The sequence below is a fragment of the Mustela lutreola genome, chromosome 7 (assembly GCF_030435805.1).
Source record: "Mustela lutreola isolate mMusLut2 chromosome 7, mMusLut2.pri, whole genome shotgun sequence".
Lineage (NCBI taxonomy): Eukaryota > Metazoa > Chordata > Mammalia > Carnivora > Mustelidae > Mustela > Mustela lutreola.
Window position 1 is genome coordinate 74,119,403 of NC_081296.1, and position 21,441 is coordinate 74,140,843.

At 39.9% G+C, this 21,441-nt stretch overlaps 1 protein-coding gene across 1 annotated transcript in view; it reads right to left on the reverse strand.

Moving 5' to 3' along the window:
- The window catches only part of FBN1 (fibrillin 1), a 235,519-nt gene that overhangs the window by 68,094 nt on the left and 145,984 nt on the right, over nt 1–21,441 (reverse strand). Inside the window, exons 17-31 of the mRNA XM_059181480.1 lie at nt 18,699–18,752; nt 16,679–16,804; nt 14,285–14,410; nt 13,683–13,802; nt 13,332–13,469; nt 12,432–12,482; nt 10,710–10,835; nt 8,166–8,393; nt 6,316–6,441; nt 6,097–6,225; nt 5,203–5,328; nt 4,965–5,090; nt 3,660–3,782; nt 2,647–2,772; nt 571–696 (exon numbers count right to left, since the gene is read on the reverse strand). Coding sequence (XP_059037463.1) covers nt 571–696; nt 2,647–2,772; nt 3,660–3,782; nt 4,965–5,090; nt 5,203–5,328; nt 6,097–6,225; nt 6,316–6,441; nt 8,166–8,393; nt 10,710–10,835; nt 12,432–12,482; nt 13,332–13,469; nt 13,683–13,802; nt 14,285–14,410; nt 16,679–16,804; nt 18,699–18,752 — 1,851 coding nt within the window. The remainder of the gene's footprint in view (nt 1–570; nt 697–2,646; nt 2,773–3,659; nt 3,783–4,964; nt 5,091–5,202; nt 5,329–6,096; nt 6,226–6,315; nt 6,442–8,165; nt 8,394–10,709; nt 10,836–12,431; nt 12,483–13,331; nt 13,470–13,682; nt 13,803–14,284; nt 14,411–16,678; nt 16,805–18,698; nt 18,753–21,441) is intronic.

The window sequence follows — 21,441 nt, forward strand, 5'->3', positions numbered from 1 at the left end:
AAAAGATTTTCTTATGAACGACTGGGAGTAGGCAAACAAAATTACAAATGGTTTACTTATCACTTCATAAGATCTGCTAATCCCCAGGAATGATCTGGGCTATAACAACTGAATACATCAAAAGCACACTAATTTAAGAAACTGGAAGACTGATGGGAATTGATGACAAATACAAACTGTAGGATGTTTCTTTAAAACCTTAGTTATAAAACCTTAAATGAAATGTTGACAAGGGAGGCTTGCTTTAATAAAGGGATAGGAATGTTTGGTAATTAGCATGTTAACTACTTTGATATAAAAATGTGATTTTCAACCTCATAAAAATGTGATATTTATGGTGTTAGTTATGGTGGTAATTCATCCAATGTGCCTTTTTTCATAGGTAAAGAAAAAAGCTTCAGCATAGATCCAAAGTATGACAAGCTTCAATGAAGGACAGGCTAAGTTAATGAAAATTGTTTTTCAAAAGGCTTTATAAAGTAATTAAAATGTTAGGAGTTTTAAAACTTGTCTTACGCTGGTAGTAGTCTCTTAATTTCAAGTGCTTTTGTTCAAATTGGAAACACATACCTGTACAGCCGGTTTTTCCTTTTTTGCCTGAATAGCCCATATCACAGTGGCAGATAAATGAGCCTTTAGTGTTTTCACAGGTTCCACTTAGGCAGATATTTGGATTCAGGTCACACTCATTGACATCTGTAAGATACAGATATTATTAATACATATAACTATTTGTTTGATACCACTGAAAACTTTCTGCCTGAGATAAAACACTATGACAAATAAATTAGAAAAGATGAACTGTTTTCACTAAAAAAAAAAAAAAAAAAAAAAAAAAAGTACCATATTTACAGAGCTCAATTCACACTTGCCTTCTCTCCTGCAGGCTAACCAGGCCAACTGGCTCTACCTGGGCCATGAGCAGGAGGTCGAGTAAGCAAATAAACTGAGGGACTCTAGGCTGCCTTTAGAGCCTGTTATGTGACAGTTTAGAAAACTTTTTAAAGCAGCATATTCTGTTGCAAGATAAAAATTTTAATTCAGTCTGTGACTGCCAACATTTTAGTTTCCAATTTTAAAGAAATGATAGATGAACTAGGAGTTTTAGGAAAGATAGTTACAAACTTCACTTCTTTCCCAAATTAAAAATTATCTACTTTTTATGAGATTCACTTCATAAATATTCGGTAAAGGTTTTCTGAAGATATAAATGTGACAGAATTTAAATATTTTCAATTCCAGATTCTCACTTCTGGCCAAGATGGAGTAATAGAGATGGAATTTAGTTTCCCATGTGAAACACCAGCAAAAGGACCACAGAGGCAATAGAAAACAATGATGCCTGATGGAGAGAAAACAAGCTAGGTGAGTTCTATGAATGTCCCAGATTATGGTGTAGGGACAGTTTTAAGGCCATGACCTCAGGGTGGGGATAACAGATGGAGCTGGATAGTGTCCCAGAGTTGAGGGGATAAAGCTGGAAGTCATGGAAGGGCAAGGTAGCCAGAGTTCATAGGGCAAAATAAAGGACAGAAGAAAGCTGCATAGAGAGCTCTGGGATCTGCAAAGGGTCCCCATCACGTATTCAGGTAAGTAGTGATCAGTGCATTCATGTAAGGAAACTACTCAAAGCTAGGGGAGGTATCACTCGAAAGAATTAGAGGGAACAATCATCAGAACTCACAGAAGGCCCAGAATTGTGCCTGTTCCTACTGGTCAGACTGGAAAATCTCGTAATTCAGAAGGGTCTTGGCTCAGTCATGGGGCAAAATAAGTCTTTTTGCCATGGGGCAGAGTAACCACTGCTTAAAAGCATAAAAACAAGACTTTGAAAGGACCTATCTGTTTCCAAATAACTTATCTGGGTTCCAGAATAAAGCCTAAGAATATTTCTAGGGATACAAAAATATCTAGCAACTAGTAAGTCAAAATTTATCATGTCTGGCATCCAATCAAAAATTACCAGGCACTCAGTGAGGCAGGAAAATAGGACCCACAATGAGGAAGAAAGTCAATTTACTGAAATGACCCAGAACTGACAGAGATGATGTAGGCGAGGATGTTAAAGCAGTTATTAATACTCTATTTCATAGGCTCAAAAAGCTAGAGGAATGATTGAACCCATCAAGTGGAGACAGGGAAGATGTAAACAATGACCCAAATCAAATTTTTAGAGATGAAACGACAACATCTGAGATTACAAAGATACTGAATGGGATTAGATATTGCAGAAGAAAAGGACAATAAATTTGAAGACACAGCAATAGAATATGTCAATATAATCAATTCTAGAGTCCACTGCATTCTTGTCAGAAATAAATTTTGCTTGCCTTTAGTAAAATATTTAAAAAGCCCAAATTCTAGTCACAGCAGAAGAAGGTTAAGTGGACAGAAATGAAACAAGTGTCCCTGTGGGGATGACCAATGGTCGGCTCGGCCCACACAACATCTGACAAGACTATTGTATCACAGTCATGAGAAAGTTGCCCTTTGGAAGGCTGGTTTTGGAATATTAGTAATATGCCCTTAAATATCCTTACTTTTCCAATAGGAGCCATTTATCAACTTCCCAAACTAATGTTTATGTAATTTAACAGTGCTCAGGGATAACTAGACAAAATGGGAAACTCTGTGTTCTTTGCTTACCTACACAAGTCTTCATGTCTTCAGACGCCATGAACCCGTCATAACACAAGCACCTGTATTCCCCTGGTATGTTCGTACACTGACCACCATCGCAGATATTAGGGTTATCTTCACACTCATCAATGTCTGTAGAGAAGAAAGACAACAATAGCATGTGGTTAATACCAGTCGTTTAATCACCTAACAGTGATTGTGAATTTTACTTTATTTTTCTCATTTTCAAACATAAATACCTAAGGTCGATCATCTTCTGGCTTACTGATATTGTAAAGATGAAACTTATTTAAAATAAGCATATCTATTTAGATGCACTTTTGATAAAAATATTTTTATTCTTTTCAACATTTGACTTTGATAGTCAAATATATATCTAAGGTTTTTTGGAGGGATTTTTCTAGCTCTGATAAAATAATTTTGATCCTTAAACCCAAGTTCTCTTTTTAACTGAAACCAAAATGAAAACCTGTATCACCAACCTCCTTTCTCTTCTCTAGTTGGAGACATGGCTCTTTTAGCCCAGGATGATACAACAGGAAGTGTGACTTAGAGCAGCAGTTCTCAAGTTCAGGCATATCCGAATCATGTGGAGAACTTGTGGAAATAGATTATGGGGATCTACCCCCAGAAGTTTCTGATTCAGTAGGTCTAGGTGGGACCCACGATTTTGCATTTCTAACATATTCTTGGGTGATGTGGATGCTGCTGGTCGAGGAACACACCCTGAGTAGCCTTGAAGTGAGTCAAAAGAGGAGATTCTTCAAAACTATATCTTACACCACATGAGCTAGGAAGTTTGCAAAGTGCTGTGTGCATTCTCCCACACAGGCAATCTGAACCCTACCTGATAGATGCAGAATCTGACGCTCAGGATCTTTACCAAGGATCCACAGCTAAAATGTGTGACAAAACAAAATTTTGAACTCAGGACTGTCTGCCTATGAAGTCTAGGCCCCGAACCACTCTAAGAGTGGACCTGTTCCTGAGAATTTCACAGGGGGCTAAAACCTACTCACCAGTGCATGACCTCTGGTCAGGCATTAGTGCAAATCCTGGCTGACAGCTGCATTCATAGCTGCCTTCAGAGTTTGTGCAGAAGGTCTCACAACCGCCGTTCATTATGCTGCATTCGTCGATGTCTAAGAGAAAGAAAAAAAAGAAAGAAAATCACCTTTCTTTGTGTCTCTGATTATGGCACAGGTTCAAAGTGTTCAAAGTACAACAAAACCCAACTGAAACATCCTAGGGCAAATGGAAGTCATTGCATCATTCAATTCCTTCAACAAATATAAAGTACAAACCTACTATGTGCTGGAGATAACAATCTAATTGTGGAGGAGACAGACCCTATCCCTACTTTCATAATGCTTATGTTGCAAACTGGGAGTTAGACGAATAGTCAGTCACACAATACATGGAGTGCCACGTGCCAGGTAGGAGAAATGCTAGGGCTAAAGGAATCATCCCAGTTATAATAATGGGCATGTGGATCAAATTCTCTGGGTCACATATTCAGTTATAAACTTGACACTCAGTTCGACTGGCTGAGGTTCCAGTCCTTTTCAAGAACCTGAGCTGGAATTCTGAGCTGTCCTGGGCCATGTTTCAGAAAAATTGGGGCTGATTTATGGCTTTGGGTGGAAACCATGTAAGACTTGGCAGTTCCACATGATGTACACCCCAAACCAGGCAAAAACTGGCAGTTTTTACAAAGTTTCACTTTGACTTTGGGCATAATAAACCCAGAGGGCTTTCTGTGCCACTCTTCCCAGCACGACTAAACCTACAGAGGGCCAGCCAACAAAGGAAAATGCTTGTCTCACAAAACCCCATCTTTAAGGAGTGCCAGACCTGGCCTCCATTTCAGTGTAAGGTAGGAACAGAACATGGTCTTCTTGCCAATAATTATTCTTTGAAATCTCCTAAGCTCATCTAAGCCACCTAAGGGCAGACACTGTTTTTTGTCTTTCTCACTGAACCCATGCTTCGTTCACTACAGGTGGTTTGCACTCACTTGCTGATGCACCTGCATAGGCAGATGCATAAACAAAGCCCGTGCTATCATTCACTCTTCCTAGCAGCAGGGCTCCAATCAAACTTGTTAGAGCTGAAACATTTCAGATCCTTCATTTACAGCGTTCTTTAAACAGACAAGAGAGATGATATCCAAAGACCATGGGCCACTATGAAAAGAATTTTACTTACAGGAAAACAAGGAAGATGAAGGAAAAGCAACTGGTGATGAACTCAGAGAACGTTGTTGGAGTGTTTTGAGAAAGAAACTAAATAAAATAAAATATAAAAGAGAAGAGAGCACTTACCCACACAGAACAGCCTATCAGGGGTTGAATGATAGCCAGGGTTGCAGGCACACTGATACTTTCCTATGAGGTTCACACAACGGCCATTGGGACAGAGGTTCGCACTCAGTTCACACTCGTTGATGTCTGTTTAGAAAATAAAAAATAGCCAACATCCAGTCAGAAGCTTCCGACTGTGGGAGAGACATGGGTTGAACGACTGACCACCAATAAGTGGTCTGAAAGTCTTCCTCCTTACCTATACATGCTGAGATGTTGGGGGACAGCTGATGACCAGGAGGACATTCGCAGCGGTAACTTCCCTCGGTGTTTAGGCAAACGCCTCCCCGGCACAGGAGAGGATCTCTCTGACACTCATCGATATCTGCAAAATGGCGACGACTCATGTGGAAGATGGTGGTGGTGTCTTGCCCGGGGCCTCGACCAGTGCGCTCCTCAGAGCCCCTACTTGCTGGGAGTCCTGGCAGCTCAGGGCTCACGGCTCCCTTCTGAGAACGGCTGTTCACCTCACTCAGAAATGCCGTCGAGGTAAGAATTACATCCCCCTTAAATAATGGGACCTGCCCGTGGCTGACAAGGGAGTGTACAATCTGGCCTGGCTGAAAGGTGGGACAGCTCTCTAACACCATGTCTATTCTATTCTAGAATCCCCTGTGGGATCAGGTTAAGGCTAAGAAGCCTCCTCCCCTGCCCTGTTACTTCCCTCACTTCTTTACAGCTTCTTCCTTAAAAAAAATCTCCATCTCAGGCTTCTTTCTAGGGAACCTGATTTAATTGCAGCCAGCTTAAATGCTCCCTTCTTCTAGAAATGTTGGACAGAAACCCTATAATAATGGGACCTCAAATATAGCTAATGTTTGAATTGTTTCTCTTCCTTGGGGTGTCTCTTCTGGCATTAAACTCACTTCTCTGGGACCCAAAACTGGTGTGCTAGGCCACCACCAACCCACAGCAAAAAAGCCCTTCTGCTTTCCTCATGTCAGTCTCCCTCTGCCTCAGACTGATTCTGGACACACTGGTCAGGAGACCCATGCACTGGGGGCAGCAGGAGGAGCCTGGGAGGGAGGTTCTGAGCCATCAAACCCTGGGGAATCCCTTTTCACCTGTGTGGACCAGACAGCCACAGGCTTACCCATGCAGTTCTTCATCATCATGAATCCGCTTTCGTAGCCTTCGTCACACTTGCACTCGAAGTCCCCTGGGGTGTTCACACACTGGCCACGGCCGCAGAGGTCAGGAGAGATTCGGCATTCGTCGATATCTGAATGCAAGCGGCAGTGCGTCAGTCTCAGGACAGCTTTCCTTCTTGGGGCAGAGTGGGAAAGGGGAAGAGCTCTACAGGGTCACTGACCTGTGCAGTTCCTTTCTTCAGAGTCAAGAGCAAAGCCGCTGTCACACCTGCACTTAAAACTGCCAATGGTGTTTCTGCACTTGCCGTGGGTGCAAAGGCTGGGGATCATCTTGCACTCATTGATATCTTCGGGAAGAAGAAAATGGGCAGAAAGCACAAAAAGAAAATAAGCATCCCGTAAGGAGTTCTCAGGGCCTCTATTTTAAACCCAGGAGGCTGGAGGGTCTTGATTTAAGGTCTTGGAAATACGCATTTTAAAGAATGTGTAAAGATCCATGAGAACTATGACTTTCTAAACATTTCTAGTCTTTTAAGCCTCTGTATTTTAGAAAGCATTATTAGGGAAGGAAAACATTATTAGTGTTTATTTGGACTTACAGGCAGCCCATTGTCTGATATGTACCAAACATTTCAGTATCTGCTGAACGAGTGAACAGACCTTCTAAACCACTAGCATCCATACTGAAAGCACATAGATGATTGGAATAAATTGCCCCATGGCAACCAGCTGAAAGTGCAGTGGGCTGAGATGTTCAGCTATGCTTTTTGGTGCTTTCTTGGATACACCGAAAATCTAAGAACTTCAAAAAGGATGTCATTTAAAATTTAAATGCCTTGTAAATAAATGAATACTATTTAAAATATTTTCTCAAATATGTGTACAATTTAAAAGTATTTTCTCAATTGATATTAAGGTGTCATTAACATAATTACAAGAGTTTCTTGTACACTAGGAGACTGCATAATGTCATGGGTGATCTTCTTCCAGGGCCTTTCTAAAGCATGACCTAACACTCAAGAAATACAAGTTCATTTCTACAAAAGGTCATGAAAGACAGAACCAGCAGATTAAATCACAAGAACACGTCCTTCTGTGGCAATGGATTGCCACAGCTTTTGGAAGCAAATCACTCAAATTCCTTTGAATTTACTTAAGAGACATTTAAGAGGGTCATCTAGAAACTGTCTCTCTAGACAGAATTTTAATTTCCAGGGCATCTTGGACCAAACACACAATACAAAACAAAACAAAACAAAAACAAAAACACTTCTATATGGATAATTAAACAGTATTTATATACTCATTTCTCATTTTTATAAGTTCATTTGGTTATGGAGTATAATAACCAGGCCCAGACACAATAAGCAACCAAGACAAAAAATCTACACCAGGAACATAAGCTGGGCTTCTCTGAAAAACTGGAATTCTCAGAAACCAGTCATGGTTTTCCCATATGCTAAAGTCAACAAGTTCTGTATCCTTGTGTATAAAAAGTTAAAACAGTTTTGGAATTAGATTAAATCGGAAACTTCTCACTTTTTACATGAATTTTAGATGATGGCCTAGTAAACTGAAAGAAGGTTTGACGTTATCAGGAGTCACTGGAATGTGCTTGCCATCAGAATGACATCCAGTGTTTTTGGACACAGAGGATCTGCCACTGCGTTTGCCATGCCATTCACCTCTACTACGGTATCCTCAGGTAAACTGCAGTGACCTGGTTAAACCAGCAGAAAAGAGGTCAAGTCTTATGGCTTTAGCAGACAGAATAAAAACTCCCCAAGAAGATTTCCTTTTTGTTGATATTTGGCTGAGGGTAGTGTCAAAATCTACTTTAACACTAAACAAGTGGCTAATGGGAGAAGCAACTGGCCCCAGGAAGTCCTGAATGGCGGGAAAAGCCAACCCGTTCCAGAGTGAACAGGGGCTGTCACTCAGAAAGTGAAGTACGTGTGTGGAGACGACTGAGGGAAGGCCAGGCTGATGGGACTCACTGCAGTTCCCCGTCAGCTGTTCGTTCTCCGCTTGGTCTAAAAAGAAGAGCAGTCAGCCACTGAAAGCACAGTACCTTTGAAGAAAGGTTTTCCATTTGTAATTTCTTTTGTGGCGAAACCGGGCCCTCTGGGACAGAGCTCATCGTACTCAGGCGTGTTTCTCACAGGACACTCCTCGCATTCCTCAGTACCCCAGGCCGCCCCAACGGAGCAGCAACAGGCGTCCATGCGGTGGCGGCCGGCAATGGGCAGAGTGCATTCCTCGTCCTCGTACCTCAGGAAGCAGGTTTCCAGGCGGATATCTGCCAGATGGAACACAGGGAGGCTGAGGAGAGCTACCCTATTTCCACTGCCCCAAACTGCCGACCAGTTGGGTCAGGCAAGGTACAGTGTACATAATTTGCTGTGCACTTATTGGCTGGAATAATTTTTCTCAAAAGGAGTCCAGGCTTTTTGATGAGTATTCCCCACTAACAAAAGACTTTCTTTTCTTTGGCAGCTCCTACTTATTTGCCCCTCTTATTTCTGGAAACTTTCCTTTCAATTTTAGGCATTTTCTGATAATTCTACATAAAGAACAGTATTCGGAGAAATCCCGCAGAGCTCTTTGGGGAGATGTTTTCTCCCTGTACAGACATGTTTACCACCAATACATGCACTCTGTCATGCCGGGACCTCCTCTTGTGCTAAAAGAAAACTGCGCTCTTTCTCACTGGAGAACATCTAAGCTAGCTCCAGCACTTCTTCCTCACAGCCGTTTCATCTTTGGAGAGGTGCAATGTTAAATTCCAAAATGAAGAATGTCCTACTTGAGACTGAAGAGGAAAAACAAGTGAAGAAAAGCCATTTGCTCCTCTCCTCAAGTATTTCTTTCACTTTTACATGTGCTTATGTGTACATTCTTCTGGGTACACGTGGGATAAATTGAGTCCCAACCCCAAGTTTGTGGAATCGTGAGGAAGAGTAGAAGTGATATACCAGGTGTTAAGAGATCTGGAACTTAATCCTGTTCCACAATTAAGAAGCTGCTTATTTTAGACAAAATACTAACCCTGACTTCTAAATACTAACCCTGATTTCTAAATCCATAAAATGATGTCGCACCCATCTCCAAGGGGGTACCATAAAGCTTGGATAAGATTCTGTGTCTTGGGTACCTGGGTGGCTCAGTAGGTTAAGTGTCTGCCTTTGGATCAGGTCATGATCCCAGGGTCCTGAGATTGAATCCCGCATTGGGCTCCCTGCTCAGTGGGGAGTCTGCTTCTCACCCTGACCCTCACCCCTCTCATGCTCTCTCTCTCTCTCTTTCTCTTTCTGTAATAAATAAATAAAATCTTTAAAAAAAAAAAAGATCAGTGTCTGGAAACCATAAAGTGTAATTAAAACCTAAGGCATTATCTTCCCTTTCTCTCTCCTTTCCCAATGTGGTCATTATACATTCACCTACATGCCTGAAATTCCTTTAATGTTAGAAAGCCTCTAAAGCCTTCTGGGCAACTTTACATTCAGGTTGCCTCTAACAAGATGCATGGATACTTTTCAAATGATTTCTAAATTAAATACTGAAGCTTCTTTCAACTGAAAAACCTAGAAGAAGGTTCTCATTAAATGCTGATTCCTCCTAAACCAAGAAAGCAGACTCAAAAAGAGATTAACTGACAACCATCATTACAAAAAGACTCTGCCCTCTGGATTCCAGCTTCTCTACTCCATATTGCTTACATTATACACCTTTAAGTTCCGTATTTCAGGTTTTGTTAGTTCTAATTCATAAATGATCCAAATCTCTTAACCTCCTACTACTGTTTTAACCACCTGCAGTGGTCCTTCACTAAGAATAATCTTCAGAGGAATACGGTTCCAGATATACAATGTACCTGAGCATCATTTTCAGAGCCATGGACTCAAAAACAAGTGATCCAAGAGACATAGTCCCAGCAGTCAGAAGCTACAGAAGTAGGGTCAGAACACATCTGCCAGATGGGATCTCCAACCTGCTGCCCGTAAGAGCCCACAGGGCAGCTTTCTGAGAACTCAGGGTCCAGTGTCTTCCATATCAAGGCCACTTGGGCTCTCGCAGATGGCATGGAGAGAATCCCACCATGATTAAAAGAAGTGACAGTGGCTCTGGGCTCCTTTAGGCTCACCATTCAAGAATGCAACTCTCCCCACTCACACCCACTAGGGTTTTGGGCAAGGACCTGTCCATCTGGCCACTGGCAGGACATGCCTAGCAAGCATGGGCTACAGTTTCTAATCAAGCAAAATTGTTCTCCCCACCATTCACCTTGTATTCTATAGTTGGTGGCATATGGGGGCAGATTTAAGAGTTCTGGAATAATGACTGTGATGGTAATGACTTAAGGGATAGTTACACATCAATAAAGAACTGAAGTTTCTCTTCACTAACACGTTCTCTACTCTTTTTTATAAAGAATAAAGGAAGAACTTGAGCGAGGAAGGCTATTTGTCAAGGAAACTACTATGTATCCTAATGGAAATGCTGAATTTGAGATATGTATAACTGTACTTGGAACCAAATATTCAGCTTTATCTTACTGAGCTTTTAATAACACTTAAGAAACAACAATTAAAAAAGCAATGAGCGCAGGATTTACCTAGGCAGATCCTCCCTGTGGCATCCAAAGTCATCCCACTGGGACACTGACATTTAAATGATCCCTTAGAGTTAACGCATAAGCCATTTTTGCATACTCCTGGGAATACTTCACACTCATTTATATCTATGAAGAAAAAAAACCCATGAAGTTAAAATATTTGTATAACATCATTCTACTTTATTTCATTTCTGGAGTCACAATTATTCTCACAACAGAAAAGGCCATTTTGAACCAAGTAATTTTGTAAAAATAATTTGCTTCCAAATAGTTCATGTAGCATTTCTGAGAACTCTGAACATCAAGCAGATTGAGTCCCCCTTTTCCCAAAGTTTCTCTTTATGAGTTTCTCCATAGGTCCTAAGGAGTAATTTTTGAATTATAGAGACTGGGAATTGGTATGAGTTCTTGGGGACAGCTCTGGGTGCTATGGACATCTCAGGTAGGGCTACTAGAAGCCACAGAGTTAGCTTTATGAGATCAGATGTCTGCAAATAACAGAAACCTGGCCTTTCAAACTAGCGAAGAAGAAACAGCTTGACGAAAAAAAAAATTCCTACTGAGAAATAGTTGGGGCCAGTTGAAACTGTGTCTTCTGAAAAATGCTGAGATGTCCCCAGAAAGCATATAACTAGTTCCACCTCAGCAACAGTCTTAGACTGTTTGTCAAAGCCTTGGTGGTCCCAGCTTGAGTAAGGGAGAGTCCAAAGATGCTCGCGTTCATTCATTTATTATTCACTCACTCACTCTCAAATATACCTGTCCTTCCCAGTTTGTTTAATAAGAAATAGTATGTTCCCTGCACTTAATTTGGAAAAATATTCCTCATCAAGTTAATTTAAAGAAAGCCAGTTGCCAATGCCAAAAGAAGGGGAACATGAGCATACTGTGTCTCTATTTGGAAAAAATAACTTTCTAAGCCAGGGATGTTGGAAAAAAATATTTGAAATCTCTCTTTCCGAGAGATATAAGTGGGGAGGGGGAAATTTACCTTTTTGGGTTTTTCGTTTGGGCCATTTTTACACCAAAATGTGCTGCTAAGGTCAGATAAGTCATTAACAGTGGGTCTGGACCAGAGAAAGGCCAAAGGATTCAGTCATCATTTGGAAAGAAAGACCTTGGGTGGGGGTTGTAGCATTCTTCTTTATTTTAGCAGGGAAGAAAAAACTTCATTTCATTCCACATATGGGACTAATTGCTGTTTTTAAAATTTTTCAGCTGCTGTGTCATGTCAGGTTGTGTTAGTCACCCTGACCTACGTCTATCTGGGACTCCGTGAGAAAGAATCACAACAAACTGGAGAGAATCCACGTAGACTTTTAAAAAATGAGACAATGGAGTACATCCTTCTGAATCCTCCATGACATGAAACAAACAAACAAAAGCCAGGGCAAATGAAAAAAAATGCAAATTTTATAGTCTCATCGAAAACTTCCATTTTCCTCTTCCTGATGATAGTATTTTGAAAGTGCAGTTGCTTGAAACCATGGTCAGCCTAACCAGCTTCAGTCACCCTGCCCTGTGGCCATAGTGATCCAACACTGGCAACAGCATATATATGCTTGTGAAATTAACATTTGTTATGTTCTGCAGTTCTCATTATTTTCCTCTTTGCTGCATATTTCTCATTGGGAAGTTACATGACAACTTTATCCAATCCAAGTTCACACAAGCACTCTTCAAGCACACCAAAATTTATGGGTTATAAATACACAGAAATACCTTCACACTGGGTTCCTTTAATTCTTGAATAGCCTTTGCCACATATGGGATCTGTAAAAAAGCAAAAAAAAAAATAAATAAATAAATAAACAGAAAAAAATTTGAGATAACAATATCTAGACTTTATGAAATAGTGTAAAAAACACAAAAGAGGACCTGGACAGGAATTAGATTCTGTGGCTATCAATAAGTCTAAGATGACAAGGTGTTTCTGCGATTGCATAGAAGAAGAAGAAGAAGAATGAAATGTTCCTTGAATTAAGCTCTGAGAAGTCCTGAAAAACCCAAAGGTACCGTAAAGATTATGCTAAGGTGATGACTAAGAAGGAAATTGGCTAGATCTCTCTTTTACTATCAGCTCTAAGATTGGAATCACATTATATGATTCCTAGAACATGAACATGGAAAAGAAAGTCTAGAATCTGAAGATCACCAGCCCTGTAGCATTCAGATTACATATCCATATACTCAAATACTGAATTAACAAAATCATCAGCAAGGTTCTCAAACCTCAGCTTTGCAACAGATTTAGAAGTTAAGTGGCTTCTTTACATCAATCCATTTTTTGGGGAAGAGAATCTGTGCCTGTAAAGAGCTCAGGACTCCGAATCATGAGGATCCAAGGGAGCCCATAGGAGTTGCTGATCTAGGAAAATCACACCAGGGTAACCACATTACAGTGTGGTGGTAGAAAACAATAACCCAGATGCCAAATCACATGAAATTACTGTCCTTGATACTTCCCTTAGTTTCCTATTCAGGAATACGTTTCAATGAAGCCATCAGAATTAAATCTAGAATTCCTAGGTGAACCTAAATAAACAAAGTACTGGGTTTCATCTTTCTAAGCAAAGGGACCAATGGGAGGGGCCCAAGAGCCACAGAGCCTGTCTCTCTTACCGACTTGGCAGAGGGTGCACGGGCTCCCCCAGGCAGCACCGAGGGAGGAACAGCACTCAGACTTTAAGGTGGCTCCATTGATGTTGATCTCACACCGCCCATCGATGACAGTCTGCCAGCAAGTGCCCTTGATGGTTTCTGCAGGGAGGCAGGAAACGATGTTTAATACATGCGTAATAGAATCTTTATCAAAAGTTCAAACATGCATTGGGATTACAGCAAGAATGACACATGAAGCAACTGATAATGGTCATTTAAAATTTTGTTCATCCATACTTATACTATTTTGCAATAAACTCTTTTGCATTAAAAGTGAACATTAAACACAGTCCTGGTTAGCAGGATAAATACCTATGCAGATGGTTTTTGTTGGATCCAGAGTACTTTCAGAAGAACATTCACAAATAAAAGAACCCGGGCTGTTCTTGCAGACACCATTAATGCAAGGACTTGATTCACATTCATCAATGTCTGAAACAAAAACAGGTGCACATTACTGCTACAACCTAGTCTTGGGCATGAAAGAATATTTAAACCCTGGCCTCAATTGCTACCACATATTCTTTATTAGAGAGTAAATCTGGCCCAGATAGATTTTTTCTAGGCCAAATGGAATGTAAAAATAATAATTGAGCATATCTCTATAGCACAGAATCTGGCATCTGGCTGAATCTTTTTATTCAGAAAGTCTGGAGCAAACATGAAGTGTGGTCTCTGAATTACTAACCATGTGCTGTTTTCTCCATTTTTTACACCATGGCAAATAGAATGTCAACTGTAGCTAAGTACCATCAGTAGCTTCCAGAGTGCATGGAAGGGTCATTTAGGACCACAGCATCTCAATTACAATGACATACTTGTCTAAAAGAGAAGTAACTCTAACTTATTCTCATGGTTTTTCAGCGGCATATCAAAAGTAAAGTACATAATATAAGAAGAAAAACACAGTTTACCTTCACAGGTTTTTAGGTCAGGTTTGTAGATAAATCCCTTGGGGCAAGTACAGACAAAACTTCCTGGAGTGTTTCTACATTGTCCATTGTCACAAAGTAGACTGTTCAAGACACATTCATTAATATCTGGAAAACCAACAAACAGGAACTTTTAGACGAGCTCCCTCCTTGCACGCAATTTCTCTGCCTTTTCAGGTTAATTTTTAAAGGTCATATGATATGATTAACTCAAGAAAACAGGCAAAACTCATCTACCATTGACTTTTGCCTAAATTACCTAACTTAAGGAAAATAGGGGTTTCATGTGATTATTTTTACTCGGTGTCTGCAAAGTCTGAAGTCACCAATTACTATGCAATTCACTTTCTCGAACAGGAAGAAACCTGGATTTGCTGGGAATCATTAATCTATCTAACTGTTCATTGTTGCCAAAATTAAAAGAACTAATCCTATTGATTTAAGGAACTAAATAAATATTTATAAAGTATGGCCCATCTTTAACATGTGTTAGTTCCAGCCTGGGTGTTTCTTCTTTAGAATAACTGCAATGGCTGGTTGTGTTTATAGAGTATGAAGCAATCTGTAGAGTTTATAATTCTCACGAGGAATTTCAGACTTGAGATTCAGAGAGCTCAGAAAAACTCCTTACTTTCAGGTGAATAATAGGTCTGTGGCAAAATCTAAGTTTTGGGATGTGTTACTTACGTAATTCAGGAAATGTTATATACAGTTGGGTTAAACGACAGCACACAACCACACAACCCTAAAAACCACCTCGTGGCTATACGTCCACGAGGAATTTCTTACAAATTGCAAAATGCCGCTTAGATCGTTATTTGACAATCCAGCAGCCATAAGATAAAGGGTACACAGATTCAGCACTGGAGAGCTGCTTAGGCTCACAGTAGTAAACATACTTAATTATAAATATCCTTATAAAGTACTAAAAATATGGAAAATTAAGTATACAATTATGTTACTGTATGAGGAAATGACACAGGGAATGCTAACGCTTTCCAAAAGAGTCGCTATTGCAGTCTTTGAACTTTGATGATGTCAGACGGATTTGGAACCTTAAAGTGAGGAATTGATGATTAATATAAAAAATAGCCACTCCCTGGAGTGCTATGGCTGTGGTGGATCTTTGATTGTTCACTTCCTATCTCTAAACATAATCTGGAATTGAACATTCTTCTGACTTGGTGATAATTATTCCCACTTTGGAGTATGCACTAATGCACTAAAGAAAGAATCCCTCTTGCCTCCCCAAACTCTCCCTTTTGCTTCAAATGGGGGTGATTTTGGGTCAAAGCTAAAACATCTTTGTGTCTCTCTGGGCCTGTTCAGATAAATGATGATTTTTGCCGAAGAGAAGAGGCACTCGCAGAAAAATGAAACAGTAAAACTTGTTTTGAGTTTAATGTAGTTTGAAAATACCATGTGTAGTTAAATCACAACTGTACTCCCCAAAACGAAGCCTTAAAATTAAGAGTGTGAGAGAGGAAGAATTCATTTCTCAGAAGTCAGTATGTTACTGCACTATTGAATGGCCAGTACATTTCAGAAAATACTAGTCTAGGCAACTGGAGAAAGTTGAAAAAAAAAAAATGGTGCCCATGTTGACAATTTTATTACCAAAGTTTTTTTTTTTTTTTAGCTACTTGCTGGTAGTTTCATTAAGGTTTGTTCAAGTATCAAATATTATATGGTGTTTGCTTGGGGCACCTGGGTTAACCTGGTTAAGAGTCTGGTTAAGAGTCTCTTAACCTGGTTAAGAGTCTGGTTAAGAGTCTCTTAACCTGGTTAAGAGTCTGCCTTTGGCTCAGATCATGATCCCAGGATCCTGGGACAAAGCCCTGCTTCTTGGTCTTAGGGATTGCCATTCAGCAGGGAGCCTGCTTTGCCCTCTCCCTCTGCGACCCCTTTCCTACTCATGCTTGCTCTCACTCATGCTCTGTCTCTCAAATAAATAAACAAAATCTTAAAAAAAAAATACAGTGTTTGCTAAACTTAACAGAGAGCAGTTCTTACTGAAAATAAGCTGGGTTTTCTTTGGTGAAATCTAATAAGTTGTAGGGAGAAGAGTTGCTTCTCTCGGTAAAAGTAGGGATGCCTTTGTAGACCTATGAGAGCAGTTCACAATCCGTGTTTCATACATCTAAGGAGGAGCCTCTCTCTTTTGGAGTGAACATGACACTTGACTACTTATAAATGATCAGGATTCAGGTATGTAACTTTTAGTTAATTAAGACATGTATGTGCCATGCTAACATCCAAAGGGAAGGCTGTGCATTTGCCCAGTCCTTTAGGCTATGCAAAAGCAGTTTCCCATAAGCAACAAAGAAAGAATACATGATGCACGAGATGTCTTAGGAAACAGGTGAGACTTCTTACCAACACAGTTTTTCCCAGATGAATCCACTTCATATCCTGAATTGCATATGCATTTGTAGGTCCCACGGAGATTTTCACAAATTCCATTTGGACAGATGTCTGGATCTAATGCACATTCATTTATATCTGCACCACAAGAAAAAAAGTTCAGTATCAGTAACATTCTAAAGGAAAGGTCAAAGAATTATAAAAAAAAAATAACATTATAGGAAATGTAAAAACTTTAGGACCTCATAAATACAAAGATTCACTTAGATGAGAAAGCTTGATCACTGTTTCTTACTACAAGAGGGAGAGACAAGCCATGAGAGACTGTGAACTCCGAGAAAAAAAAAACTGAGACATTCAGTTTTTTTTAGAGTTTTAGAGGGGTTTTAGAGGGGGAGGGGGATGAGTTAGCAAGGTGATGGGTATTAAGGAGGGCACAGATTGCATGCCCCACCGGGTATTACACGTAAACAATGAATCTTGGAACACTACATCAAAAACTAATGATGTATTGTATGGTGACTAACATAACACAATTTTAAAAAAAAAAAAAAAAGATGTTCTGACTCAAATCTTTCCATCAGTCCTTGAGAAGAATTTGGCATTTGAGTTGGAACTACAAGATTACCAATCCTTAACCAGGCTGAAGGAGAACCCCTGGTCTTCTGCCTCGGATATCAAGATGGGAAAGTGGATCACCACGGAGCCCCAGTCCCTACAACTGGTCTCCCTGCCACCAGCCCATCCCTCATCGGTGTACCTTCCACAGTGCCATCAGAGTTAGCTTAAAAACAGAATGACTGAGTCATTCTCATGGTTCAAACTTTTGTAGTTTCAAAAATATCTTCAAGATTAAACTAAAATATGAACTTTAAATTTACTTAAAATTTCTATTTAATTTTACTTATTTTGAATTTCTCATTATTTCACTTTATTTACTTTACTTTAAATTGACTACTTATTTTAAATTTCTCATTCTTCTATCAACATGCTCTTCTGCTCTGTGTTGCGAATGTCTGAAGCTAGGTCTATTCATTGGTCCAAAGCCCATTCAAACACCACCTGGTCTGGAAAATCCTCTGCTGCCCAGCCCAGAGGAGGCTGGGTCCTCTCTCTTCTGTGTGCCCACAGATTGAGGACAGCTCTATAATCAAGGGTGATGTAAAATGGCAATCAGTGAATGGCTGGTCTTAAATCTTCTATAAGTCAGTGTTGATATGTTTTTCCTTCTCTGGGTTCCTATTACAACTTTATTTATTCTCCACTAACTATTTGTTATAAATTAACCTCCAAATGTCTACTCTTCACCTTCATCCACACACAATGATGAACTTCATCATGAGAATGAAGTGACAATCAATTTCATCTACTTTTTTTTTTTTTTTACAGAACTGTCCTGTAATCAAATCATGTAGTTTTTTATTTATAAAAACATCCCTTCATCTTTCCTGTCAGTTATTTTTACCCTTGTTCCAATTCTCCCTTTTAACTTTAATCCTTTTATGGTCCTGATATTTCTCTAGCACTAAGCCCTACACTTAAATATTTCATTCTCTTCCAACTCAGTTAATTGCTATCACTGCTTGCTACAAAATATAAGAGAGCTAGCTCCCTGTATCATCTTATCTTGACTGAACACTCGACAGTCAATAAATCATTCAACATGTGAATGGATAACAATTCAGTAACCCTGAACTGTACTTGATCGTGGAAGAGCCAGATGAGGACCAGACTGCCTCTTCTCATGAATGAGAGACTACAGTCACTGTATCCCTCCATTGAGCACCTTTGGGAGAGAGCCCACACCTTCAGTACCAAGCCTCACACCCAAACCCAGCAATCCCAGGATGCAGTGGGCCATAGCTGCTCTGCTCCTGGGGGTTCCTAGGGGTCCCAGGTACACATGCAGTCATGGCCAGAGAAGGGATCAGACCTCCTCAGTCTGGTGGAAACCCACAGGAAACCCACAGGAAGGCCTAGCAGTGCAACTTCTGCACATGCTGAAGGAAGTGACTTTCAAACAAGTGCTTACCACTGCCTGCGGACGTCATTCCTGGCCCACTGCTGCAGAGCGCCTGATACTCCGCTGCAAGAAATGAACAGATAGTCAATGATTCCCTGTTTTGCCGAACAGGTCAATCCTCTACTTGGCTTTGCACACATCGTTTCCTCCTAAGTGAGTGGAACCAAAATAAAGTGGTAACAGAAAAGGAGGCATCTCCCCAGGGAGTCCCTAGTACACCTCACTCCCATTTTAAAGGCTTGCATCACTGTGGAAAATGACTTGGAAGGGCACAGGCAAGTTATAGCGATTCCTTGTGCAAAGCGGTTTCGGAAAAGGTGTTTTTCTTATAATTTGATTTTATTCAGCAGGGAACACTTTACACTTACAGAGAAATGTGCCTGTTAAAATGTGGTTTCTTAACTGTTAATAAAACTTTCTCCCACCGTCTTGGGAATAATTTTGTTTCTTAGTGTGAACTGTTTTTCTTTTCATTTAATACAATCAAGTTCTTAACATTTTCTCATTTCTCTCTGAAAATTCTCTAGCCTCCACTAAGAAGAAAAACAAAAGTATCTGCACTTGCATTTAAGTGGATTTTTAAAGTTCATTTTCATCGGGATACTAGATTCATTCTATATGAGAAATCCATAGGCAAAGTATTGTATAATGTTAAAACTGAGATCTTACTAAGAAATTGAGATTTACAGAATATGTTCCCAATCAGATTTCTATTTCCTAAAACTGATGTAATGTTTCACATACAATTTCAACAAGATTTAGATGAACGTAAGAGTGAATGATGAAAATGGAGAACTAACTGGAATCACACTTTATCCAAGGAAAACAAACTCAAGTGTCCTCTTAGTTGCCCACAGTTTCCTGCAACGAGGGAGTCCCATGGTCAAATGCAAATCATTTGTGCTTAAGTGGCACGGGAACTGGATATTGGGATAGGCCTTTTTACCAAGGCCAACCACACCTCACTGTGGAAGCGAATAGCTCTTATACTTCTGCATGCTAGAAAATTGTATTCCTGGTGACAGTGGAGGCAAAGGAATTACACTGATTTAAAAAAAAAAAAAAAAAGGAAGGTTGAATTCCTCCCTCTGCCTTTGTGCAAATGTAAATTTGAGAAAAGTGGTGAAATTCCTTAATTTTTAAATCCTGCTAAATGGGACCAAAAAAAAAGAACAATTGGGAAAGGGGCTGCCTTCGCGTGTACGAAAGCCTAGGATTAGAAGCCAAAAGAAATGCATTGTCATTATTCTCTCACACCAGCAATTAAGTAAAACACTTCTGAAATACTGTAAGTAACAAAATAGAGAAAAAAAATATGCCAGTTTTGCAAAAAGCAGTTTTACAGTCAGTGCTAAATGAGTTGATGCCTGGCCTGAGTGGAAGGAAATTACTGTCACTGCTCTTTTCCATTTGGGTAGAATCTGGTCCTAGACTCTCTTCTGCTTATCAGCTCTCATTGTTGGGTTGAATGCCGATGACAATGTTATTGGGAGCAAGCCCTTTCCCTCTGGTAGTTTCCCCTCTGTAAACTGGAGACAAGGATACTCAGTTCACATGACAGTTCTGTGGATTCCACAAGAGAACATAGAAAGTGCTCAACACAGTTCCTCACACAGCTCATGCATTTAATAAATGGTAGGTACTGCTGAGCTAATTCAGTGTTATGCCACAGAAACACTGGTATGGGGACATACGAGAAAATCCCTAACACTTACACTTCAGTGGGTTTAACTGACTGATTCTTGCAAGGAGTAAATATTCAGCTGCCGGGGAGAAAGATCTTCATAGATACTCACTTCGCTTCCTTCCAGAGCACAAAGACAGACTTTAGATGTGATGGGGTTGGAGTTTCTCATTAAGTTGACTAAAGAAGGAATGTTCTGTATATTTTCAGTACCTCTTAAAATCTTCCCTGTCTCCTGAAACAAGGGATATTCTACACTTAGATCCTTCATGATCTGGCATTTTCGTCTACCAAAGAGGAGGAGAAACCAAACTGAATGAAAGCACGTCCACAGGTGTACCTCTTCTGTGCAAGTGCATTCAAATACAGAAAAGAGGCTAGTAGAGCTGAGCTTCAAATTTAACCCCCTTTCAGCTTTATTGCTTATAGAAATCTGGTCTCTTGTAAGTCATCCTTTTGTAAGATTCCTTCATTTTCTGAGGTATCGGAAGAATTCTTTGGAGATGTACTTGGTCCAGAGGAAAATGTAAAAACAAAGACTTGTATGCACCAAGGATCTTAGATTCTAACTTTTGGTTTGTCCACTTACTGAAGATGTAAACAAATCACTTCCACTCTTATGAACCAATTTTCATGATATTCCAACATCTGGTAAATTCAAAGTATGTAAGAAAAGTACTTTTAAAACTTAAAGTAACATACAAAAGGACAGTATTGATAAAGTAACATGGAGGCATCTTTGCTGCCTAGGATTATATTAGATGCTATATAATTGAAGTATTGTTGTGAGCATAAGTTGAACTGATTGGTGATTATATATAAAAGGGAAATTGGAGGGGGAGATGAACCATGAGACACTATGGACTCTGAAAAACAATCTGAGGGTTTTGAAGGGGCGGGGGGGTGGGAGATTGGGGGAGCCTCGTGATGGGTACTATGGAGGGCACGTATTTAATGGAGCACTGGGTGTGGTGTATAAACAATGAATTCTGTTACACTGAAAAGAAATTAAATTTAAAAAAATAGTAATTTTTAAAGTAATCAGCCATAATAAAACTTTCTTCTTTA